This window comes from Cornus florida, unplaced genomic scaffold, assembly GCF_030987335.1.
Source record: "Cornus florida cultivar Cherokee Brave unplaced genomic scaffold, ASM3098733v1 CherokeeBrave_3.0.0_Hap2_Chr05, whole genome shotgun sequence".
Lineage (NCBI taxonomy): Eukaryota > Viridiplantae > Streptophyta > Magnoliopsida > Cornales > Cornaceae > Cornus > Cornus florida.
This window is the reverse complement of record NW_026775575.1, coordinates 65,680,121-65,703,572: the sequence shown is the minus strand read 5'-3', so window position 1 is coordinate 65,703,572 and position 23,452 is coordinate 65,680,121. Positions and strand designations below refer to the sequence as shown.

The window sequence follows — 23,452 nt, the reverse complement described above, 5'->3', positions numbered from 1 at the left end:
TTGTGGAATTTTATGGTTAAATTGTTGATTTGTAATGTGTGTATTTATGCTTGTGTGAATTGATTGTTAATTGTTTTGTAATTATTAGATTTAATTTAATTATTTTATTTATTTAAATTATTTGGATTGGGTTTAAAGAAAGTTTGACCAACGGATGTGGTTTTGGGCTTGAAGGAAGCCTTGTTGGGTTAATTATTAAAGGCCCATGATTATGAAGATATTTAATAATTATCTTTGCATATAAATATAATTAATTAATAATCATTATGGAGGGGTATATATGTCAATATATATTGATATATATAGGTATATATGATTTATTTAACTAATGATTATTTCTGGAAGGTATTTATATATATAATACAATATATATGTATATAAATTTATATATTATTTAAAGATTATTATTTTATTGGAGGGTCCTAGTTGGAATAGGATTTGGATTTTAATGTGTATAAATATACACATAAGGCTTTAGGGTTAAAAGTTTACACGTTAGAAAAATAAAGGAGGCAGAGAGAGAGGACGAAGAAGGGCTGACAAGGAGGAGATCAGATCTGAGGAGGACGTTTGGATTGGAAGAGATAATCAAAGCTTGAAGCGTCGGTTTCGTTTTGAAACATTCAGGCAAGTTCTTTTCTAACTCTCCTCTTAGGACCCATAAGTTTATCACCTCGAATATCAATGTTTAAAATTAATTTATTTGTGTAAAAATCATGATTAGGTCAGAATAAATAAAAAGCATAAACTGCTACGTTTGATTTTTGGAGTATTGGATTTTAATTAATATACATATGTGTTGCATATATTTTATTAATCAATTTATCGGGTAATCTATAACCCAATAGGGTTAATTAGGGTTCCTTGGGTTTTCTGGAATTTTTTATAATTTTCTGGAATTTTTCTATATATTTTATGGAATTTATTAGATTTATTTATTTATTTTTATTGATTTGGGAAATTATATAATTATACACACACACACACACACACACACACACACACACACACACACACACACACACTGTTTCTATATATATATGCGCTTCTGTGTAAATCAGCGCATCCAATAAGGGATGCGATTCAGTGTAGCGCATCACACAGCGTTATGGTGCACACAAATCAGGACCATAGGTTGGTCTTGATGATCAAAGGCGAATCCGGTATGGGTGTGTGCATAGGAATACGATACACCCTGGATCTAGGCCATTGGGTGGCATAGATGGAAGGGAGGATTATCCAGTGCATTGCAATGTATAGAGGTCTGATGCGCGAATTCATCTGGATCGTAAATGAAGTCTGGTCAACACAAGTTTAATCCAGTGTGGAAGGGTGCACCCAAATGCAGAGGCCAGCCAATCAGAAGCAGCCACACACGCGCCGAGTGTGTAACAGGCGCGTGAGGGCGCGTGATAGCGCGTGGACACTCCTATCAGTTAGTGGCAGCGCGTGAGCATAGTTTGGGTGAGTGAGGAGGCGCGTGGGGGCGCGTGCGGAGATGTTTGGGGTACCGGAGAGATGCTGTGGAGTCCGGTGATGTTCCAGATTAGGTTTTAAGCTTATTGGTGTTGAAATCAACCCGCAGAGGATGTGTTACTGGTGTTTGGAGAGCCATAAAGTATCATCACTGTATTTCATTTGCGTATACATAATTAATTTAATTTTTGTGATGGAATGTGGTGTATCTATATATATATATATATATATATATATATATATATATACATACACACGATTCCTTCCATACAAAACATACATTAATTAATCCATATATACATATATATATATACACGATTCCTTCCATACAAAACATACATTAATTAATCCATATATATACATATATATATATATATATGGAAGGTATTATACATATATATTGTATAATATATTAGTATATGTATATATCTTGTCAAATGATTAAATTAATACTCTTACTTGACATATATATGGATAGGCTGGTTATTAAATTAATTTATATGCATAGGATATGCATGGAATGCCTAGGTATGAGTTGTTTTGTTTGTAAGTTAATTTTCCTATGTGGAAACTGTATGGTTGAGTTATAGACATGGATGAGTTGTCAAATGTCTAAATATATTGACTTATTAGTATCAATAAAATATATACGAGTGAAGCAGGGATGAGTTGCTAATTAAAAGTATAAATAAATATATACTTAAGGAGGCATGGTTGATTTGTCAATGTATAAATAAATATATTTAAGGAGGTATGGTTGAGTTGCCAGTATATAAAAGAAAATATTTATTATGGCATGGTTGATTTGTCAAAGTGTAATTATATTACTACGTGTTAGATGATTAAAATATATCATCTATGGTTATCGTATGTATAAAGTGGATTGGGAATAGTTATTCTTAAATCAGAATAGTCTAGTATTATAGGTTAGTGTATTATTTTTTATATATTAATAAAATAATACCGGTCGTGACATGGATGATTTGTCAAAGCTTAGATATTTGGCTGTGTGATTTAAATACTTAAAATTATTATTGGTTTTAGAATTAAATATAATATTCTTTTAATTATATTATATTATTTAAATTATTAAATTGCTGTCTATGATGGAGTTAAGGTTAGAGGAGTTTTTTTAAAAGAAATTGTGGATTTGACTAGGTATGATTATTAATTAATCATTGATAATGGTTCTGAAATTAATGAACTTGGTAATAGTTGTGATAGTTATATTATATATAATTATGTGTATTAAAGATAAAGAATTTATTAGGTTTGGTTTTGATCAGAGATGATCTATTTATTGGTTTCAGAGGTCCGGTAGAGAGAACTTGCTCGTAGGGTTTAACCCGCGATTTATTTTTTTCAGGTTGTTAGAAGTTCAAGTCTAAAGATTGAGGATCCGCAGCTGGAGGACTTATCCATTCTTTCTTCTTATTTCAATGTAGGATATTTTCTTATTGTTAGATAATGGATTTTTATTTAGAGATCATTGGATTATTAGATTATGTTATCAGGGGTCATTGATTTACGGGATTCCCGAGTTGTAACTTTTGGAGAATTATTAATAGAATTTTTATTTAATAATATTTCCTTCTACGAATTATTTATTCTTTTTATTTCTTTTTGTACTATGTGCTTATTTGAAATACTTTAATTGTTTTGATATCCTCTAGTTTTGTGCACGGATTTGATCAACCCGTGTTCCGAAATTAGGGGGTATCACACGGCACCACCACCACCATCACCCCATCATCACCGACCACCAACCACCAATCTCTCTATACACTTTCTCTCTCTTCTGTAACACACCACCCACCACCAAAAAAGCCTTAACTTTTGGAACCACCACCACCACAACGACGGCCAACAGTTACATCTACCCAATTGTCGGGGTATAATTGTCTTTTAACTAATCTGATATTTTGAAATAAATGTTATTAAAAAAATTGGGGCAAAGTTGTTTTTTCACATGTTTTTAACGGAGGCTGTAACGGAAAATCAAAAATAGACCTTAGTGATAGTTATTTTCGAAAAATGTTTTAGACTGATATTTAACCAAACTACTGGGATGTCAGTGAAATTATCCCTATAAGTTATAACACCAAATTAGTAAAGTGCTCAGCTTTTAGACCGCTGTGTCCGTGCTTGAGTCCCTTTTGCCAATTTGCAAATATATATATATATAGTTTAAGGTCAATATATATAGTATAATAATGTGGTAAGTTCTTCGTAAATAATGATAGACTTCTCCTGTTGATATTTGTGGCATAAAAATAAAGTAACTATAATACTGTATTATATAATAGGAAAAAAAAAAAAAAAAAAAAAAAAAAAAAAAAAAAAAAAAAAAAAAAACCTATAATATTATATAATAATAAAAAGTAAAAAAATTATGAAATTATTGGAGGTTAAATCCAATAGAATCCTAATCAAATCCTAATTTGATTATTTGTCTCCCTCTCTCTTCCTCACTCTACCATATTGCTCAAGCCCTAATTTGATGACAATGTTTCCATTGTTGGTGACCATGCCGTTTGAAAATACTTTTCAACCACTTAAAAGCACTTTTAATTTAAAAAAAACACTTTTAGGGAATAGACATTGAATTTAAAAATAAAATAAATAAATAAATTTGCTTTTTGACAAATCTACAAATTAAAACTTTTAAAATTGTGTAATGTGTAGAAGTAGAATATTTAAAGTAGCTAATTTTATTGAACAGCTTAATCACTCTTTATTTTTTATAAATACAAATTTATGTAGTTGAAGTCTATAGCACCAGGCAAGATCTCACTAGATTTTACATCTTATATTTCCTATTGCTAACTTCTGATATTGCTACATCTGAATGTTAAAATTCAAGCTATTACTACATTTGGATAGACTTTGGGCTGGCCCAAATCAACTCGATTTTTGATTGAAATTAGATTGGGACCGGACTGAGTTGAGTTTGGCCAACGTAATTGTCAACTCTAGTGAAGCAATTATTATTATAAGCATTCTCAAAAACTCTTGGAAAGAGCCATTTTGTGAATGGAAAGACAAATTAAGGTTCAATTTAATAATGAATAGAGAGAGCTCACGGCTCTTCTCAAAAGGAGACTCCCATTGTAGCTTGCCAGTCAAAGTAAAATGGGTTTGTGCACACTTGATAATACTATTTAGATGTCACGCAAAGCGAGGTAAAAAAAATTTTAAGGTAGGACATTTCATGTAGCATTAGACAATGATCACTTAAAATTTAAATAGGTTTTTAATTTACACTTGACATTTTTCTGGGGGATTTTCACTTTGTAACAATTCTTATTCACTTCCACATTCGTGTTCCTTTTTACGGAGTGCCTAATCTTCTACTGTAGTGGTGGTGCTTTAATTTGTCAAACACAATATTTAATTATGTTTTTCAACACTTCAAATTTTACTTTTCAAAACATTTTTTCTCTTCTTCAACACACTAAATCTGGCTAAAACAGGTGGACTAATGTGTTAAAAACATATTTAATTGTGTTGAAAAAACCTACACATCAGATGATCCAAGGTCGAGGATGAAAACAGAGCATCGAATGACCTCTCTGTTGTGTGGCAAAACAATGTTATTTAGCCCTAGTAGTGTTTATAACAAATCAGTTGAATACCCCCAGATCAACACCAATTTACATGAATCAAATGATGATATCAAATTCATTTGTGACCCTGTAAAACACACCAAGTAGAAAAACACCATGTAAATCTTTTGTATATCAAAATGTCTTTATATTTCCCTATGTAACTGGAAATCACCTATTGAGAAGCATTTAACATGAAATTTCAATAAGCGGCTATCTGGGGGAATAAAACAAATTCTGGGTAGGGCTGCAACTTGGGTTGGCCCAACCCAGCTCAGTCCCAACCCAACTTCAACCCGAATGGGGTTGGATTGGGCCAACCCGAATTGTACTCAACATGGGTTATAGTCATAACCGAGATCGAATATTTTCGGTCGGGTTGACAGGGTGAGTTTTTTTTTTTTTTTTTTTTTTTAAATTTGAAATTTATATATATATAATTTTATATGTATTATATATATTTGCAAAACCCAAGAGTGCAAATATTTGCTTTTAAAAAAATAAAAGCAGAAGAAGGTCTATAAATGCAATACTCTGTCAGATAAGTCTATCAGTGTGTGTGTGTGTGTGTGTATATATTCCGTATTCGTACATAATATACATCCTCACACACAAAAATGAATGTGTATCTCTGTGTGTACAGAGAGATAGATCCCGCATAACAGAAATCTCGAAAAATTAAATAAAAAATAACGACACTACTAATTTACAGCATACACATATGTAGATATCTACATCCTCACACATATATGTATTTATGTCCATGTAAAATACACACATATGTACACATGATATATGCATCTCACATATATATATACAGGAATATATACATATATATGTGTATATATAGACACGCAAGCAAAATAAGGAAGATTGGCCGGGGATGCAGAATATGTATATATAAATATATAGATTTATATCCATAAACAAAATATTTATGCTTATATTTTTAGGGCAAATCATTTCAGCCCCTATCGCCTCATCTCTATTCTCTCAGAACTGCCCCCCCTGTTTCAGTTCGGGTTCGTCGTTAGCAAGCTTCAGCCACTGTCTCTCAACTCTCAAGCCTGCCCCCCTCTCTGTGCAACTGCTAACTTGTATGTATGGGTTTTATTTCAGTTTTATCTCTCTCTCTGTGCAACTCTTTAGCTTCAGCCACTGTCTATCAACTCTCAAACCCATATATTTCAGTTTTATCTAACTTGTATGTATGAGCGGCGGCGACGGCGGCAGAGGGGACGGCGGAGAGAGAAAGAGAAAGAACAGAGAGAGAAAAAGAAGAGAGGAAAAAAAAAAAAAATTTATGGGTTTCGGGTTAAGTTCGGATCAAGCCAGAGCCCAACCTGAATATGTCTAGATTTTGACAAAACCCAACCCGAACATGAACCCGATTTGTAAATTTAAAGTCCAAATTTTAAAATTTCGGGTTGGGCTTGGGTTGGGCTGGGTTAACCCGCCCAAGTTGCAGCCCTAATTCTGAGATTGTGTGAAGCATAAACACATAAAAGCAAGACCCTTCAACGGAAAAGATCGAAAAGGCTTCATATCACTCACATATAAAACCAGCATCCCAAAATATTTTTCTCAAACAGAACACATACCAAATTCTAAAAATATTCCCACTTGAATTGCAAGATAAAAAACAATTATCAAGGGGAAGAGAGAACAGAACAAATCATGTGATCGCTCAAAATCATAAATATATGTTTTTTTTTTTTGACAAAACCACGAGAAGAAAAATGTTCTCAGTTGGAAAATGATACCCTAAATCAGCTCTTCGCCTTCACCCGGAAAAAAAACCAAGTTGTGACTTGTGAACTGTCATGCCCATATGTTTGTAATTAGTGCAGTATGACCCTTTTATCTAATTACGAACCACGGAAACCATTGCCCCTTGGTCTGTAGTAGTCACCACCGTCTTGGTTCCTTCCCCTGCCAAGATTTCTACCACCAGAACGCCCTTTGACGGCTTCAGATTGATAACTTCCTCTGCCTCTTCCCCTTCCTGGTCAAGACAATTCAAAAGGCAATATATCAAAAAAAAGAATATGCAAAAGCATTCATAAATAAGGCACATCAGCAATTTTTTGTTCTTGATGAAAAGGCCATACGCACAAAGCTGTCCAAGATGAAATTTGTTCATTAATCAAAATCAGTTAAGAAATTTTTATTATGTCATTTTCAACATAATGACAAAAACCAATTTAGAGTTCACAAACAACTCAAGCAATGTATATCAAGTGGTATTCGTCTGAGCAGTGAAGTTTCAACACTCATATAAAGCCCAAAAGCTTTTTAGCAGAAAAACATATTATAACAATCAATCTGAAACTGCGGGAACTGAAGTTAGGGGAGGAGAGCGAGCCACGTTGATAAACTTTATCTTAGGCCCTTGGCCCCTCATACGTACATTGAGATAATGCCAAGTAAATGAACTTCTGAATTAGGCTATCAGTGCCTAATCCTGGGAAACACTGAGGAACAAGAATATGTTTTTTAAGTAAGAAGATAAAAAAAAAATCCTGGGAAACACTGAGGAACAAGAATATGTTTTTTAAGTAAGAAGATAAAAAAAAAAAACATAATTGCACTTGACAAGCTTAAACCTCACAGCAGAAACCTAACACTAATTCTGTCTAATTCCCTGACATATTAAAATCAAGAATGGTAACCTGACCCTATTTACCAACAAAAATATAGTTGCACAAAAACATTGCCACGTGGGCGTGGCTATGGCTCAATAAATGAATGCTTATTTACTCCATTACATATAAAATGCCTGTACAATCAATCAATGCTTTGAATCGAACTTAAAATAAAATTCAACCACCACAGGTCAGAATTTATTCACAAAGATCAATCCACGTTATGAAAGTTGTAATCAGAAAAATGAATCTGCTTCATACTATAGAAGTCACACGAAATCATAAACGGAGGCTTGAACCACCACACGAACCATTCAATGCTTGCATGCTAAAGATGGTAGATATGACAAATTGTCGACATACAATCAAGAGAGCAATAGGTAAACAATAAAAGTAAAGTAATACACACATAGTCATCAAGGAGAAGTAGCCAAACATGCTTATTAGTTAGAGTGGATCCTTCACTTGAATTACTACAACTCAAGCATCATCTAGGACAATAAAGAAATTGATGAATAGAAGTCTAGCATCCAAACTTGTTGGGGGTTGCGCCTCGCAAATCTTTTGACCACCGAACTCTAAATTACCCAGTTCATGTCCCATTTATGCAAACTGCTCTCTGACTTGAATTCACGTTAGAACCAACCGAAGGCCCTATCCAAAATCACCTATTTTTTTCACCACCTGAACTCACATTCTTTATTTCATACACCTTCAAGTAAAATTGAATAATACCTCCTTTCGGTGCAGTCATTGGTCCTTGTGGCACAGAACCAAAGGATCTTAAATGTCTTCCTCTCAGCTTGCCTGGCCACTCTGACTTCTCACAATTCATTTATATCGTAATATTATTTTTCTTTTCATCACCAAAACATCAGAGCAGCTGGCACTTCCACATATTTTCTAAATATGAAATTTTTGCACCAAAAAAGTACAAAGAGAACAAAAGCATGGCATACTTGTAAACATATCATACAACATTACAAACTACCATCTTAGACTTCACTCAACTTTTCTCATTGCATAGTAACATCTAAAGGTTAGGCGTCAAAGCAATTGGTGGAGCTCTAAAAATCATTTCTTGCGTGTGTGGTGAAAGATGTCTTCGCTCTCATTGCATTAGACTTCATGATCTTGTTGAAGACTGAAGAATAAGTTATAAAATAACATTCCCCAAAACCTTTCAACCTTCCATAAGAATGCATTACTTCCTATGCAATTCATATTTATAGCCATTCCTACTTAGATTTAGATGTAGATTTTGGCACTTGCTAAGCTGAAAATGGAAATCACTTCAAAACCACATTCATGAGAGGATTGGACATTCTACCTCTATGACTCTTACCCACTATTAGTTTTGGTCTACCTCTACGCAAATCAATCTTCCTCTTCTCAGAACTTTTCTTCACACACCTTAATGTACATAACAAGATGATCTATTTTAAGAGGAGTTGTTAATTCTCGCAAAATTTTAAGACCACCAAATAATCCACCCAAAATTTTCATTAATAATGAATTAAAACAAAGTGTAGTTCATCCATGATACAACACGTCAAGAAAGGCCAGAATCCACGAGCATGCCCAATTGATGTTAGTCCCAACATGCGCTAAAGAAAGGTGCATCATGGGATTCATTACTCTTTGATAAATTCTTTTCGAATTATGACCAAGGTATATTCACCTTGACCATCAAAGAAAGTACCCGACATGTCTTCCACACACAAGCATGTGTTTTCACCTAAGCCCACACAGAAATAAGAAACATTTTCTAAATTCAAAACCTGCTATTTGGACCTCTAAGCATGAGAGAGACATATCTCAGAATCATGATGTATACAAGTTTGAAGTCAAGAACCACCATTATGGGTCCATGTCATATATTTTCACCTTGACCATCAAAGAAAGTACCCGACATGTCTTCCACACACAAGCATGTGTTTTCACCGAAGCCCACACGGAAACAAGAAACATTTTCTAAATTAAAAACCTGCAATTTGGACCTCTAAGCATGAGAGAGAAACATATCTCAGAATCATTATATATACAGTTTGAAGTCAAGAACCACCATTATGGGTCCATGTCAGATACCAGCATATAGTATCAGACAGGTCCCAGTCCCAAACACAAATCACCGCCATCATGAAGCAGCAAATGCAGAGTACAAAATTAACAAACTAAGCAAAGCCACATCAGAATTATTATTTGAAAGAAATAATGTTTTTGAGGAACATACTCCCTCCTCGAGAAGTGCTGCTGCTGTTTGCTCTCCTCTCCTCAATATAAACTTGCCTTCCAGCCAATTGTATTGGAGATGCCTGCAAAAAGGGGACACAAGTGACGATATTATATGATGAATCAAAACCAAACTAGATAAGTGCTAAATCACATATCCAGTGAATTTCCAAGATATTGACCAAAACATAACAGAAACGGCTATTACACGGCTTGTTTTGTTCAAACTAACATGTACTTCAAAAGGAATGTTTTTAGGCAGTGCTAACAATTCAACATGGCAAGCTCTAATATGATTAGATTAATAACTAAACATCTCTTATATAAAATGAGTGGTAGGAAATTCAACTCTTTTAGGGGACATAATGGTTTGAGGAAAGACATGATCCAGGACAATGTTCCACGTAAGTCATAAGACAGTCATATCGCAAAACAAGAAGATTGATACCAGTCAATAGAAAGTTCCAAGATATTGACCAAAACATAACAGAAACAGCTATTACAGAGAGCTTGATTTGTTCATATTAACATCTACTTCAGAATGTGTGGTAGGAAATTCAAATCTTTTAGGAGACATCCGGTTTGTGGGAAGACATGATCCAGGACAAGATTCCATATAAGTCGCAAGACAATCATATTGCAGAACAAGAAGATTGATACCCCTCAATAGAAAGTTCCATATTCATCCAAATTGAAGAAGAGTGGCAAGAAGGTGGTCTGATAAGTATCATCATTTACAAATACACTTCAACAACTTAACATTCCAGCATAATAAACCTCATCCAAAGAAGTGATACCAAGTTACCAACTCAATTTCCAATGTAAATTTTCAGTTCAAAAAGACAAGAGGATAAAAGACCATACCAGATAAGTAGAAGCCAACATCTTATCATGGTAAAAATAAAATACATTAGATAGGTTTCAATAACTCTATTCATATATGGACAAATGAGAAGTTAAGAAAATGCACAAGAAGCAAGTGATGTAAAGATTTTGTTAAAGATATATAAATGGCACAAAAATATACTATAAAAAGCGAAGGAAGAAAAAGATAATGAATGGCCTCATCACGTGTTTGAACGAGGTAAAAACTTAAATATTACTAGCTCTATTATTCTAGTTAATCATTTGGATAATGCATGCTGAACTGAGATGACTACCATCAAACCCACAAGACATTCACTTGACATGAAAATTTTAAACAAAGGATTAAACACAATGTAAATTTTAAACCTTGATTGCGTTTTGGACACTCTGAACATCTTCAAACTCTACAAAGGCATAGCACACACCAACTTCCTGCAAGTCAACTGCTATTTTAGATTCCTTCCAGGTTTATGTTCTAGGAAAATGGTCAACAGAACAAAGAAAAAGATTAACCGTGCGATTCCTGACAAACACGCCATCAGGCTTGATTCTTCCAAAGTTCATAAACTCTAGCTCAATATCAGCAGCAGCAATACTAGAGGGCAAGTTCCTTACATAGACAGATTTTGATTCACCTGAAGAAATGAATTATCAAGAATCAACCAAATTGCTCACTTGAAAATAACTGTGAATTTAAATCTTAAAATGCGAAATAGTCATTAAAGATGGCAAAAAGATACAAGTAATATGAATTTGAAGCTAACCAACAAACCATTTGGATATCGTTAACCAAATAGATACAACTTTTCCCTATAGTTAGCTCGGCACAAATCAATAATCCCAGAAACATATAGAAAGCAAGTTTCTAAAATGTAAAATAGCAATTTTATATTTGTTTTTCCTACAAACATGTACATGGGGTTATGCCTTACAAGTCACGAATCATGTGCTAAAGAGACTCATGGCAACAAATACCATGTCCTTGAAACGACTCCATATTTCTAATTTTAAACTAGATCTTACTGAAGTTGTACAAATCTTTTTCCCCCCTTCTTGTGAAGTCATATAACCATATTACTGGGTCAAATATTCCAAACAGTAAATTTTATCTGCTCAAGATCACAGATGTGAGGATGTGATCCATCACAAGCGCAGTCCCAGCCATCCAAACACCAGCAGCACCCTTAAATTTGTGCTTTGCACACTAAAATAACATCAGCAGTGTCCTTAAATTTGTGCTTTGCACACTAAAATAAGTGCTAGCAGAATAAATATCAAGAGGACACTAACGCTGCATTTGGCAGGAGGGAAGAAACTCAGGGAAGAGTGGAACAAAGGAACAGCTTCCCTTGTTTGGTAGAGGGTAGAGGGAGTGGGGAATGGATGGAAGAGGAATCCCTCCAGCCCACCATTTGGCTTCCATCCAAAATTGAGAGGAAGAAGAGAAAGAAAGAAGGATATTTGTTAGATAAAATTGAGAAGTCGTTATTACCTAAATTTGAGTGTATTACTTCATAAATTTAATGGTATAATTGTAAAATAATAATATCACCCAAATACTACCCTTCCACACAACCAAACAATTGGATGGATAGACACCTTTCCCTTCCCTAGCATGCCTCTTCCATCCCTCCATCTCTCCCTTCCATTCATTTTTTCATCCCTCCAACCAAATGGAGGATAAATAGAAAAAGCAAAGTGCAAAATTTCATGCATCTGTCAAATTATCTTAAAACTGAAAACAACAATAAGAGTAAAATTTGAAAATTCACCTTCTTGTGATAAACTTTCCTCCACTGCCTCTGAGCTAGATTCAGGCACATATGACCAATCATAGTTGGACTGCTGAGGAGCAGGTTGCGGAGGATAATTCCACTCTGAATCAGGTGTGGTGCTCCTAGGAAATGATGGCTGTGCAGCAACTGACGGAACATACTGCTTTTTAGGAGCTCGCAACTATAAAGTTTTCCAACGTTTCAATACACCACATGAAAAAAATATATACAAAAAAATTGGTCAGTCCAGCAATCAGACACAGGCCCACAGCTTGCAAGTCTTTTAACGTAAAAAATGCCACATGCAGAAATAGATAACTAGTGTCACAAAATTCCTCTTTAAATCAAACCTTCGCTCCATATACATATGCACACGTTTAGATATGTCTATGGTCCTCATAAACACACATGGACACAGGTATCAAATTCAAGGTGCTAGATTCATTTAATTGACAATAGTAAGGGGCAAAGTTAAATTTCTTGGGTTTCCAGATGTCCTCAGTACCTTAAGGGCAAAGATGCATGACCGTAAAATGGATGTCCGATAAAGTGCTTCGCACATTTTGAAATTTCCAAGTCGAACAAGAACACAGTAAGAATGTATCAAATTCAACACATGACAAATTTCTACTAGAATGCAAGACACGTCAAATACAGAGAATAGCATGTAATCTCTGATAGAGGTACTTCACACAATTTAAAATGTATATGTAACATAGACCGCTATAATAGCCTACATCACAGATGTAGAAATCTTCAATAATCATTGAGACCTGGAGAACTCACTGAAACGCCTTTGCTCATATGAATACACTATCAATCAGTCAAAAGACTGATCATCATCAAGAAAAAGTTGAGCCACAAATGACAAAGAGCAAGGACATGTGCGCATGAATGTGAACAAATGTTGCATTAGCACGAAAGGAAGATGTGCATACTATAGAAGCATAAGTAAGTTTGGGAGGTTCTCCAACAGGTTCCTCCACAGCAGGCAGGGGATCCTGCATAGTGTTCACCGCATCTTGATGTAAAACAGGTAACTCTTCTAGAGAAGTTTCTTCCACGACAGTTTCATCCTCAGGCTCTTGCTGCTGCTGTTGCTCTTGGATACTGTACTCATCATCTGGATCATCTCCTTCTATGTGAACAGAATTCACATAGTCCCTTGTCTCTACCTCCAAGGCATAATCTGAAGCTGCTAAAACCACTGTGTTAGGCTTCCTAGCCCAAATAAATGTTAATTTAAATAAAGAACACTTTCTGTGTCTAAAATTTTTTGAGAAAGATCAGTAAATGATAAGAAAGGAGTATTTCCCAACTTAAAAAACATAGTCTTTGATGCTCATACACATAATTTTCTACAATTCACCATCTCCATAATGTACAGATTTCATATTGATATTACTGCCTTTAGGTTAAGGTAAAAATAATACATATTTACAAAAAACCATAGAGATTTTGTCATTAATTAGTGACGAAAAGGTCATTCGTTAAACTTCCTTTTTTTCATATACCCTTGGACAATTACTTAAGATGAGTTCAATCACCAAATTCTAGTCTAATTCAAAAAGTGTTAAATCTACAAGTACTAAGCTTTTACAATCAAGATTACGTCACAATACCTGGCGGATCCAGAAGAGGAGTAGAAGTACTTAGATGAGTATCAAGTTTGTCTTCTGATAACACGGGTGCAGGATGTTGGTTGACCGCCTCCTCATCGAGAAAATGAAAGATATCATTCATAACATAATAACCCTTCTCCTGAGGAGCAAGCAAAAAAGTCTGCACAAATTTCCTTCTGCCACTAAAATCCTTGATTTTAACAGAACCTGATACCACAACAAGAACACCTCCACTCCAGGATTCAAGAGAATTTATTGTCTTGATTTCAATACCAGTAAAATTTAGTGACGTTATAAGTGTATGGATTTCCTGCACACAAAGGAAAAAGAAATATAATGGTCATTTTTCATTTAATACATACAAGGAGTTACACATGAGATGAACAAAAAATAGATGAATTTAGAAAGCCAAAATGTGCACATGCACTCACAGAGGTTTCACATATAAATAAAATGTTAATAACTCGATATTGAAGATGGAAAGTGTTGTATCCTAATTAACTGCTGAGAAGCAAGCATCACTTGCAGCTTCACTGAAATATTAATGTCAATTAATTACAGATAACAAGTAACATCAACTGACGGGGATAACATGAGGAAACATTCTGTATCTAAGCAGACAAACTTTCTGGCCAAAAGAATTCTCCTTAGAGATATTAAGGAGAGTAATGTCCATCTATCTACCTTTGGTGATGGATGCAGTCTGATTTGCTATTACTTTTCCAGAAAGGGGATCCATCGTCACTTCTTCTGTTGTAATGTTTCTCGTTGTAAGAGCAATAAAATTTAATTTTTCTTAAACTAAACAACCAGCATGACATCTAAAAGAGTCTTGAAAAGGAGACTAATTGGTGGAGATAAGGAATTTATGCATTTTGTTGATCTAGTTTTGGTGAAGATGGATATTTTAACACTTTAGTTTCCAATTACTGCCTTCCACAACCCACCTAATATCTACAGGGCCTAAAAAGCTCAAACAGGATAATTTGTCATGGAAGTTATAGCACACAGAAGCTGCTCCAGGACTAGGGTTTAATACTCAAATCCACAAACCCCTTAGAGAGCATGCTCTTGAGTTTATTTTTGGTTTTGAACCCCAAAACGAATAATGGTTGAGATATGAACAATTGAAAATGGGAACAGCAGCAGTTAGGATGAATAAAAGATTGTCATTTTGATTATGCAAGATTTATAAAGGAAAATTGCAGGACAAACTTTATGACACTTACAGAAGGAGGTGGGTAAAAACAGAACTTTCTGAAAATTGCATCACCGACAACAAATTTCCAACTTCAACTATATTCTCCAGAAACTACTGTTCCCCACCTCCAGAATAGGAGTTATCTTCAGATACAAAACCAAACAGAAAAATATATTTTAAACATTCTAGTGGAAGAAAGTTAATGAAGCTCAAAAACCCTTGGTGTAAAGGCACCTTCTCTTTTTAACATATATATAATTACATATATGCGTGTGTGTATGGGTATTTCCTACCAAGAGTTAAACTTCTAAATAAATTGTGGCCTTACAGCCACCTTGTGAGGATTTTTAGCATGATATTATGTAAATATTAAACTTAAGAAAATAATGTAAGAGTTAAAAGAGCCCTTTGGTGTCCAGAAGTGGATATGCAAAGTTGAAAGCTCATAAAGGTTCAATCAGGTGTGATATAACAGCATAAGAATATTCACATTAACTCCACGAAGATGAGGTAAGAGAATTAAATTACTCTCATCATATATAACTTACATATTTCTAAATGCATTGTTATAAATAAAACAAAGGCAGAATACACAAATAAAAACATAATTTTTAAACAATCAAGTTGAGCACCAATTTCCTCCACATCTTTCTGTTCTCTCTTTTTCAGGGATATTCAGAAACAGAAGTTGTCACTACTGACTTGGTTATTTTGCCAGCAATTTGAATTATTAGTAATGAATTGAGATTTTCTTTCCTTCGTTTTTTCTTTTTTATGGGGGTGCGAGTAGAGTTGGGAAGGTTTCTTACTATACCATGAATTTCATATTTATAAAAGTGAAAAATTAAAGGACATCAAATCTCCAATAATTTTAGAATTTACTCATCATTTTGTTATTGCTATTTACCAAATTCATACAACAATGAAAAATCTCATATTTAAGAACAACAACAAGATTAGAAACCAACTTGCCAACTAATGTATGCATACGAGTACACTGCTTTGGCTTTTAACTTATATATGACAAACAACATCACAAAAACTCATGAAAATTAACATTCTTGAAACAAGAATCACAAAACTAACTGAAAAATCTATCTTCTCAAATTTTATTTAGCTATTACACCGAAACCAATTAGATTTAAACATTACAAATTAACAAATAAAAACAGAGCATTACCAACATAGTTGCCGCCGTCTCACTCGAATCGCCATCAACCCGAACCACCGTGCTCGCATCTGTATAAAACTGGTGAGCGAAATCAGGTTGTTGCTGAACAATCTGATAGTACTGCCCAACAAAGTACGAACCAACCTGAAACAAGAACAAATATTTAAACGAAAAAGAAAAAACACAATTGATTCACACACCAACAACACGAACACCACCAAAAATCTCGAACTCTATGGTTCACGATTGAATCACCTGAAAAGCACTAACGGAACTAGGGAACGGACTCGCCATGTTCGCTCTCTAGCAGAGCATGCAACGATAACCGATCCAAAAAACCCTAGTCTCACTCCGTCGCTCCCGATTCCAAGATTCGATCAAAGATCCGAACTTTGAAACCCTAAATCTCAAACTCTGTGATTCACGAACAAAGTCTTATGTATCACCACAACTCGTACAAGTACACTATATGTGTATATATATTCCTCTAGAGAGAGAATGTTGTAGAGAGAGAAAGTGGAGAGCTTCGGAATGGAACCCTTCGGATGGATAGATCTGTATATAGAGAGAGAGAGAGAGAGGGAAAGAAGACTCTGTCTCACTCCACTGACAAATTTCAAGTTCCCTTTTTTCAATTTGCCAATCTAGGCAACAAGTCGTACGGTAGTTCAATACACTTCGAATCAGGACCGTTGTAACCGTGTGATCGTAGATTTGACGGAATAGACGAGTCAACAAGTCAACGGTGTAGAGAGATGGAATGAGATCAGACGGTCCCAATTTGGTAATACGCTGAGGGAGTCAGATGATCGAAGTGATCTGCGGCTAACGTAAGCGAGATGCGAAGGAGTGGAGTTTCCGAATCAGGAGGTACAGTAAAAGTAGAACAGTTTAGTGGTAAATGAATTACAGTGGACTCTTTGAGAAAGGGTTGAGAGAATTTTTTACTGACTACTCTGAGCATGAGTTGTGATTGGGCCTAGAAAAAGTAAAAAAGTCACCTTGCTTTTTTTGGGTTTGTATCATGTTTTAACTGTTATCAAAAGTACCCTTCATTTTCATTTCAAAAAGAGGGGTTAGATTTTTATAAAAAATAACAATTCGATTTATGTGTCATTAATGCATCAAAAAACCTTGCAACTTATGTGTGACATGGTTATTGGATTTTATAATAATACATTTTTTGAATAAAATTTTTATCCTTAGAAAATATATAATGTGCGTTAATAAGATTGAAAATATATAATGTGCCTTAATAAGATTACAATTCTAATCAATAAGATTAAATTGGTAAGGAAATTTTTTTTTTATTCTTCTTTTCTTTTTCGTTTGTTCGGGCAGAAAATAATAATGACATAAAATAAATGTATAAGAAAGTGAAATGCATGATCGATTTTATTTAAGTGTAAATAATTCTTTGGAGAAGGTGTGTACTAGAAAAAAAATAAAATGAAATAAAATAAAATAAAATAAAATAAAATGGTGAAGTGCAATGAAGGATGAGAAATATTTTCCAATATGTGATTGTCATGAAATTTTTTCAACAAAGTTATGAAAAATTACTATTTTATAGATTAGAATGCCAAGGGGAAAAAATAAATTAATTTAAATTTATAATACTCTTATAAAAATCATTTCCCTGTATTTTTTTGGCTAGTTAAGTTGTCATATAAAAATTATTTTTTTCTCAAAATTGTCATTTTCTTGCTGCCCAAAAGTATTTATGCTATGTTTGGCGGGCATAAAATTGGAATTGGTGGAATTGACCAATTCCAAAGTTCCAATTTCATGCCCCCAAACACTTAAGAATTTTTAATTTCTTTTCCTTTCTTAGTATTTTCATCTAATCAAACAAGTCAAAAGGAAGTGAAGTGATTGAATATTTTCTAGGTGCTTTTGATTAGTATGAAAGTTTTTCAAGAAAGTTGAGAAAAAATTTGAAATGCATTAATAGAAAAGGCATTATTGTAAAAAATTTAAAATTTTCTCAAGAAATCAATTTTTTTTTTTGCTTTTTGTAGAAAAATTTATGTCAGGTTTTGGTGGTTTTATGGAATAGTAAGTTTCCCTCAAATTTTTCTTTTTCTTTTATCTAAACATTGAAAGTGCTTTAAAGAAAATAATTTCTTTTCCTTTTTTGTTTCTTCGTGTTTGCTTTTAAATTGGTAAAGTAAAAAGGATTATAATAAATCAAAGTAAAAACGATTTGTTTCTTTGTGTTTGCTTTTCTAAATATATCCTTAAATATTTTAAAGGTTTGACTTTTGAGTATCTACTTTTTTTTCCACAAATACAATAGGATTTACCGCTGGGAGAGAATAAACGTAGTACAAAAGTTATTCCAAAAAAGAAAAAATAACTGAAAGTACCATGTAATATGTGAATAAATAGTTTGTTACTTTCATAATTCAAAATTTCTGTTTAATGGGTTCAAGTAGGGTATGCAACTCTAGCGGGCCCAGCCCCAATTTTAGACTTGGGTTGTGTAGATTGCAATCCCCTTGGGTTGAAAAATAGAAACCCTAAACTCAATCTGAGCTTGTTTTGAATTACAATAGCTGACGAATCTGAAATATGAACTCGAATATAGAACCCAATAAGAGGTTGGGTCTTAGAGCAACGGTAAAATTGCTCTATTATGACCTCGGTTACAAAAATAGCATCCCCATGCTTGGATTGCCATATATTCTGTAGAGGTGCTTGGTTTCAGAATGTGGCAATGTGCTCTAATAGGTTATAAAGTTGACCATAGTGCTTTGTTAACTCTTCAAATTAGGTTGTCTTACATTGATTCTTGACCAATTGATATTTGTCATTTTCTTTTTATGAGGACCCTTCACTTATGGTAGGAATAAGCATGTTCTTGGCATTTTAAGTTGTTTTGAATTGGAGCCAAAGAAAAAGAAATACTGTGCAAGTAGCTTAAGAATGAAGCTTGCATTAAAACTTGTTTTAAACTGCAAGTGCTGCTTTTGGGATCACTTCTATCAGCAACATACCTGTTTTACACTGCAAGTGCTGTTTTACAGTGCTTCTTTGGCCCTGTTGTTAATTAGAAACAACCGACCTGTTGTTAATTAGAAACAACCAACACGTAGACATGGAGACTCTCGATTTGTCTTAAAACATGAGAATTTAAGAGTTTTTTAAGAAAAAGCATGACAGTATATTAGCTAGGGATACCACACAATAAACTCATGGGACTAGGCATAAACTCAGCCGCTCTTAACTTCGACTCTCACATAAAGCAAAAACACCAAGGTTTAAATGATGTTTGGTTTGTGGGTGATTGCACAAATCTATGTTTAGATTACAACCGTAAGTTCAAAAGACACGGTGATTGGAACTTGGAAGAAAAAATAAAGGTCATGTTCTAAAATTTTTGTTCATTTGGACTTTTCATTCATTGATTGCATGGATCGAAGAGTGATAAAACTGAGCAAACACATTTCAGAGACAATTCAAACCTCTGTGTGTCCTGAAAACAAAAAGGAAATTTTTGATGTGGTCACACAAAACTGTTCTTAGCAGGTATTAGTAGGTAAACCACACACTCACAAACAAACTCAATTTTCTTATGAAACTTGAATCCCCCAATCTTCCTCCTATAGGTCAAGAAAATAATATTATTTGGAAGAGACAAACCGATGGTTAACAAAGACAAAAGGATTTGCAAAAAAGCATGCATATAAGATAGAGATCCAAAATTTCAACAATCAAAACTTAAGACCAGTAAAACCAGCATTATCCGACATTGATACCCATCAAAAGCCTCAAACAAAGAAAGACCACCAATTCCTTTTTACTTTACAGGTTGTCTCCATAAGTTGAGAGTGTTTCAGAAACTTTGTAGCAACTTTCCCCGCCATGCTTTATCAATACATATATATATATATATATATATATATATATATATATATATATATATCAATACATATATAGATGTTCATAAGAACCTCCAGTTTGATGCAGCATTGCGTCAATTTCATCGCCGTCCTCCATCTCAAGCTATTCACGTGATGATTCAAAGAAAAGAAAAAAAAAAGGTTAAATGCAACTCCAGTGCTTCTTATATACATTAGAAGCAACACATTTGACAAAGCCGTTTCTTCTTCTTTTTCACACACACACACACACACATATATATACAAGTCACGAAAAGGCAAAGCTTATTGTTCAAAGCATCAATTGTCCTGAAACCCTATCTAGGGATGGAGCAAAAAGAATTCAAAGTACTATAAACAAATTGATCAAAAAAGATTTAAAAAAATAAAATTCAAGGCTTCTCTAAAAGAGAGATGTTAATCAATTAGATCTCTTTGAAGAGAAGGAAAATATAATTTTGTAGCCAAGTGGATTAGGTTTTGCTTTGTTAGGTACAATTTCATAGAGACAGGGCCTGTTAATTATTGGGTCCTAAACTACAACATGCAGAAAAAAAGGAAAAAAAAAACATAATGTTCAACAAAGGTGCATTAAACAGAAGTATCAAACTACACGGGTACAAATAAACAAAAAAAATTATACCTCATCTGGAGTTTGCTCTGGTCGAAGTCGACGTCCATCAAACAAGAAAGCAATGGAGGTCAACTCCACAGACTGTCGGTCACAGTATGCAGTCATGAGCTTCCTCAATTGGGTGCTGCGCTTGATTCTAAAGAACACCTCGTTCCCGTCCTACAAGAAGCCGATTGCCACGAGTAACAGAGGTCAAGAGTTAGATAGACCTAGCTTACACTACACATCCATAAATAAATAAATTATTTAATTGTGAAAAATATTATTATAATGTGTTGCAATTTTTTGACAGCTCTAATTTATGATAAATTGAATTCTGTGTTGGACCTCTTGATATCTCTCCACACCTCGAGAGAGATCCTTGTCCTAGCCTAATCACGGGAATGAAGGGACCCATGGGGCCACTCCCATGAATCTCCCCAATCGGGGGACTGATGTGCTATGATGGATTATGAGACGTTTAGTCCAGAGGCTGACACTACCATTGTCCAAAAAAAAAAAAACAAATAATAATAATGATTCAGCTAAAAAGACAAACTGACTAAAAACATAACACGCATACTCCAACATGTATACACCCCACTACGCCACTAGCAATTACTCCTAATACAGAGAATACAGTCCCCAAACAAGAAACTATAATTTTACTCTCAAATTCCTTTTAGTTCACTCCCATTGCTTCTATTAACTGTCGCGTCAAAATCAAAACAAACAGCAAAAACAATGGCCAAGCATTCAATAATCAAAGCAGAGAATCAAACACAAATACATTACATAATCCACGAGAGACCTACAACTCAACACGTTAGATTTTACCGCTTTTGCGGCTTGCGCTACATGACCTTGCTTACACTACACATCCATGATCTATTTATATATAAAGAAACTTGAATACATCATATATATACACATATATATACCTGACCCTTGACTTTGAGGTTAATATGGACAGATTGATCTGTAGGCTTCTTGTCTTCACCACCACTACCACCAGCACCAGCACCACCACTACCACCAGCAGTGGCCGACATTATCAGTCTCTCAAGGTTTTTCTCTCTATATTCCAAAGAATTTACACACACACACACACGAGGGGGGCGAGCCCTTTATATACACGCTTTGGAACGCTTGGTGCTTCTCACACGGCATCCAATCCCATACTTCAATTACGCGAAGTTTGGCTGTATTTATTAAAGTGTGTTGTAAAACGTGAAAACAAAACAAAACAAAAAAAAAACTATATTTAATAGACGTTTGGAATCCGGGGTGGGTGTGGAAGGAGAATCATTGATTTTGACTATAAAAGGGGTTAGTTTAAGATGGGAGCATCAAATTGACGGTGGGAGTTGCTTGGGAGGGAATCTAACGGCTGGTAGTGGTGTGGATTTAGCGGTGAGAGTGGATTGTGGAGTCACTTTCTTGCTTTTTATGGAGTATTACATGTAGTTTTGGATGCAGGGATGGTACAAGATTCTTCCTTATCCATTGTTAAAAAGACTTCTCAGTGTGTGCCACCTCATCAATGCTTTTTTTTTCATATAAAAAAAAAAAAATTAATTGCTAAAGGACATCAGGTGTACAAAATCAATTTTGACTCTTCGTTGGTTTAAATGTAGAAAGTCGCGTCAGTCCTTTGGAATAATACATAACTCTCTATATTATTTTTTATTTATTTTAAAATAAAAAAGAGTATATTATCTTGACCTTTATTAAAGTTTGCTTTTATTACCTTCAAATTAAATACTTTTTTGCAAAATAACTATGTGCCCCTCTCATACTAGGACTGGGATCCTCTTCTATAAACGGGTCATGTTGTATCCATGCTATAATGAAAAAAAGAATTGTTTTTAAATAGGTGACGTTAAAAAAAAAAAGAAAAAAAAAAGGGAAAAAATAGCTTATTATTACCGACTGGTGCCGCAATTAATCATAGGGTTGAACAGGGAGAGAATCTATGGGTAAGGGAAAACGATAATAAAAAAAGAAAAAAAATAATAATAATAAAAGGAAAATAAAATATCTTCTTCTGCTTTAGCGCCGCCCTCCTTCATCACTATCCCTTACGACATCGCCCTCTATCATTACGGTCTACCTGGGTTGTTCATGGTCACGGCTGTATTTTCAGATACTCACCCTTTCTCTCTCTCTCTTCAGATGGTCATATGAATCATACAAGAAGTAAACAAAACTAAAATTAGAATTAACCTTTAGTTTGATTGCTGGTAAAACGTGAGAAGAGAAAACAAAATAAAAATTTGAATCTTATATTTTTCATTATTTAATACCTTCCAGAATTAATATATCTTAATTCACGCTTCTGGCTTGAATTGAGGGATCATT

General features: G+C 34.2%; 2 protein-coding genes across 3 annotated transcripts; both read right to left on the bottom strand.

Annotated features, from left to right (window-relative positions):
- Positions 1–6,597: 6,597 nt before the first annotated feature.
- LOC132306680 (nuclear transport factor 2) lies at positions 6,598–17,190 on the bottom strand. 2 transcript variants are annotated; one of them, XM_059804182.1, is made up of 9 exons: positions 16,850–17,190; positions 16,604–16,738; positions 14,223–14,532; positions 13,539–13,798; positions 12,598–12,781; positions 11,339–11,460; positions 11,192–11,257; positions 9,960–10,041; positions 6,598–7,086 (listed from the first exon to the last, which is right to left on the bottom strand). In XM_059804182.1, the coding sequence occupies exons 1-9, from the start codon at positions 16,886–16,888 to the stop codon at positions 6,950–6,952; spliced, it is 1,335 nt and encodes a 444-aa protein (XP_059660165.1). In that variant the 5' UTR covers positions 16,889–17,190; the 3' UTR covers positions 6,598–6,949. The 2 variants fall into 2 exon arrangements, with proteins under 2 accessions (XP_059660165.1, XP_059660166.1); XM_059804183.1 differs by having other exon boundaries at positions 13,539–13,795; positions 16,850–17,189.
- A 3,127-nt stretch (positions 17,191–20,317) lies between these two features.
- LOC132306679 (small ubiquitin-related modifier 1-like) lies at positions 20,318–22,268 on the bottom strand. Its single transcript, XM_059804181.1, has 3 exons — positions 22,033–22,268; positions 21,122–21,271; positions 20,318–20,602 (listed from the first exon to the last, which is right to left on the bottom strand). The coding sequence occupies exons 1-3, from the start codon at positions 22,141–22,143 to the stop codon at positions 20,522–20,524; spliced, it is 342 nt and encodes a 113-aa protein (XP_059660164.1). The 5' UTR covers positions 22,144–22,268; the 3' UTR covers positions 20,318–20,521.
- Between the last annotated feature and the right edge of the window lie 1,184 nt (positions 22,269–23,452).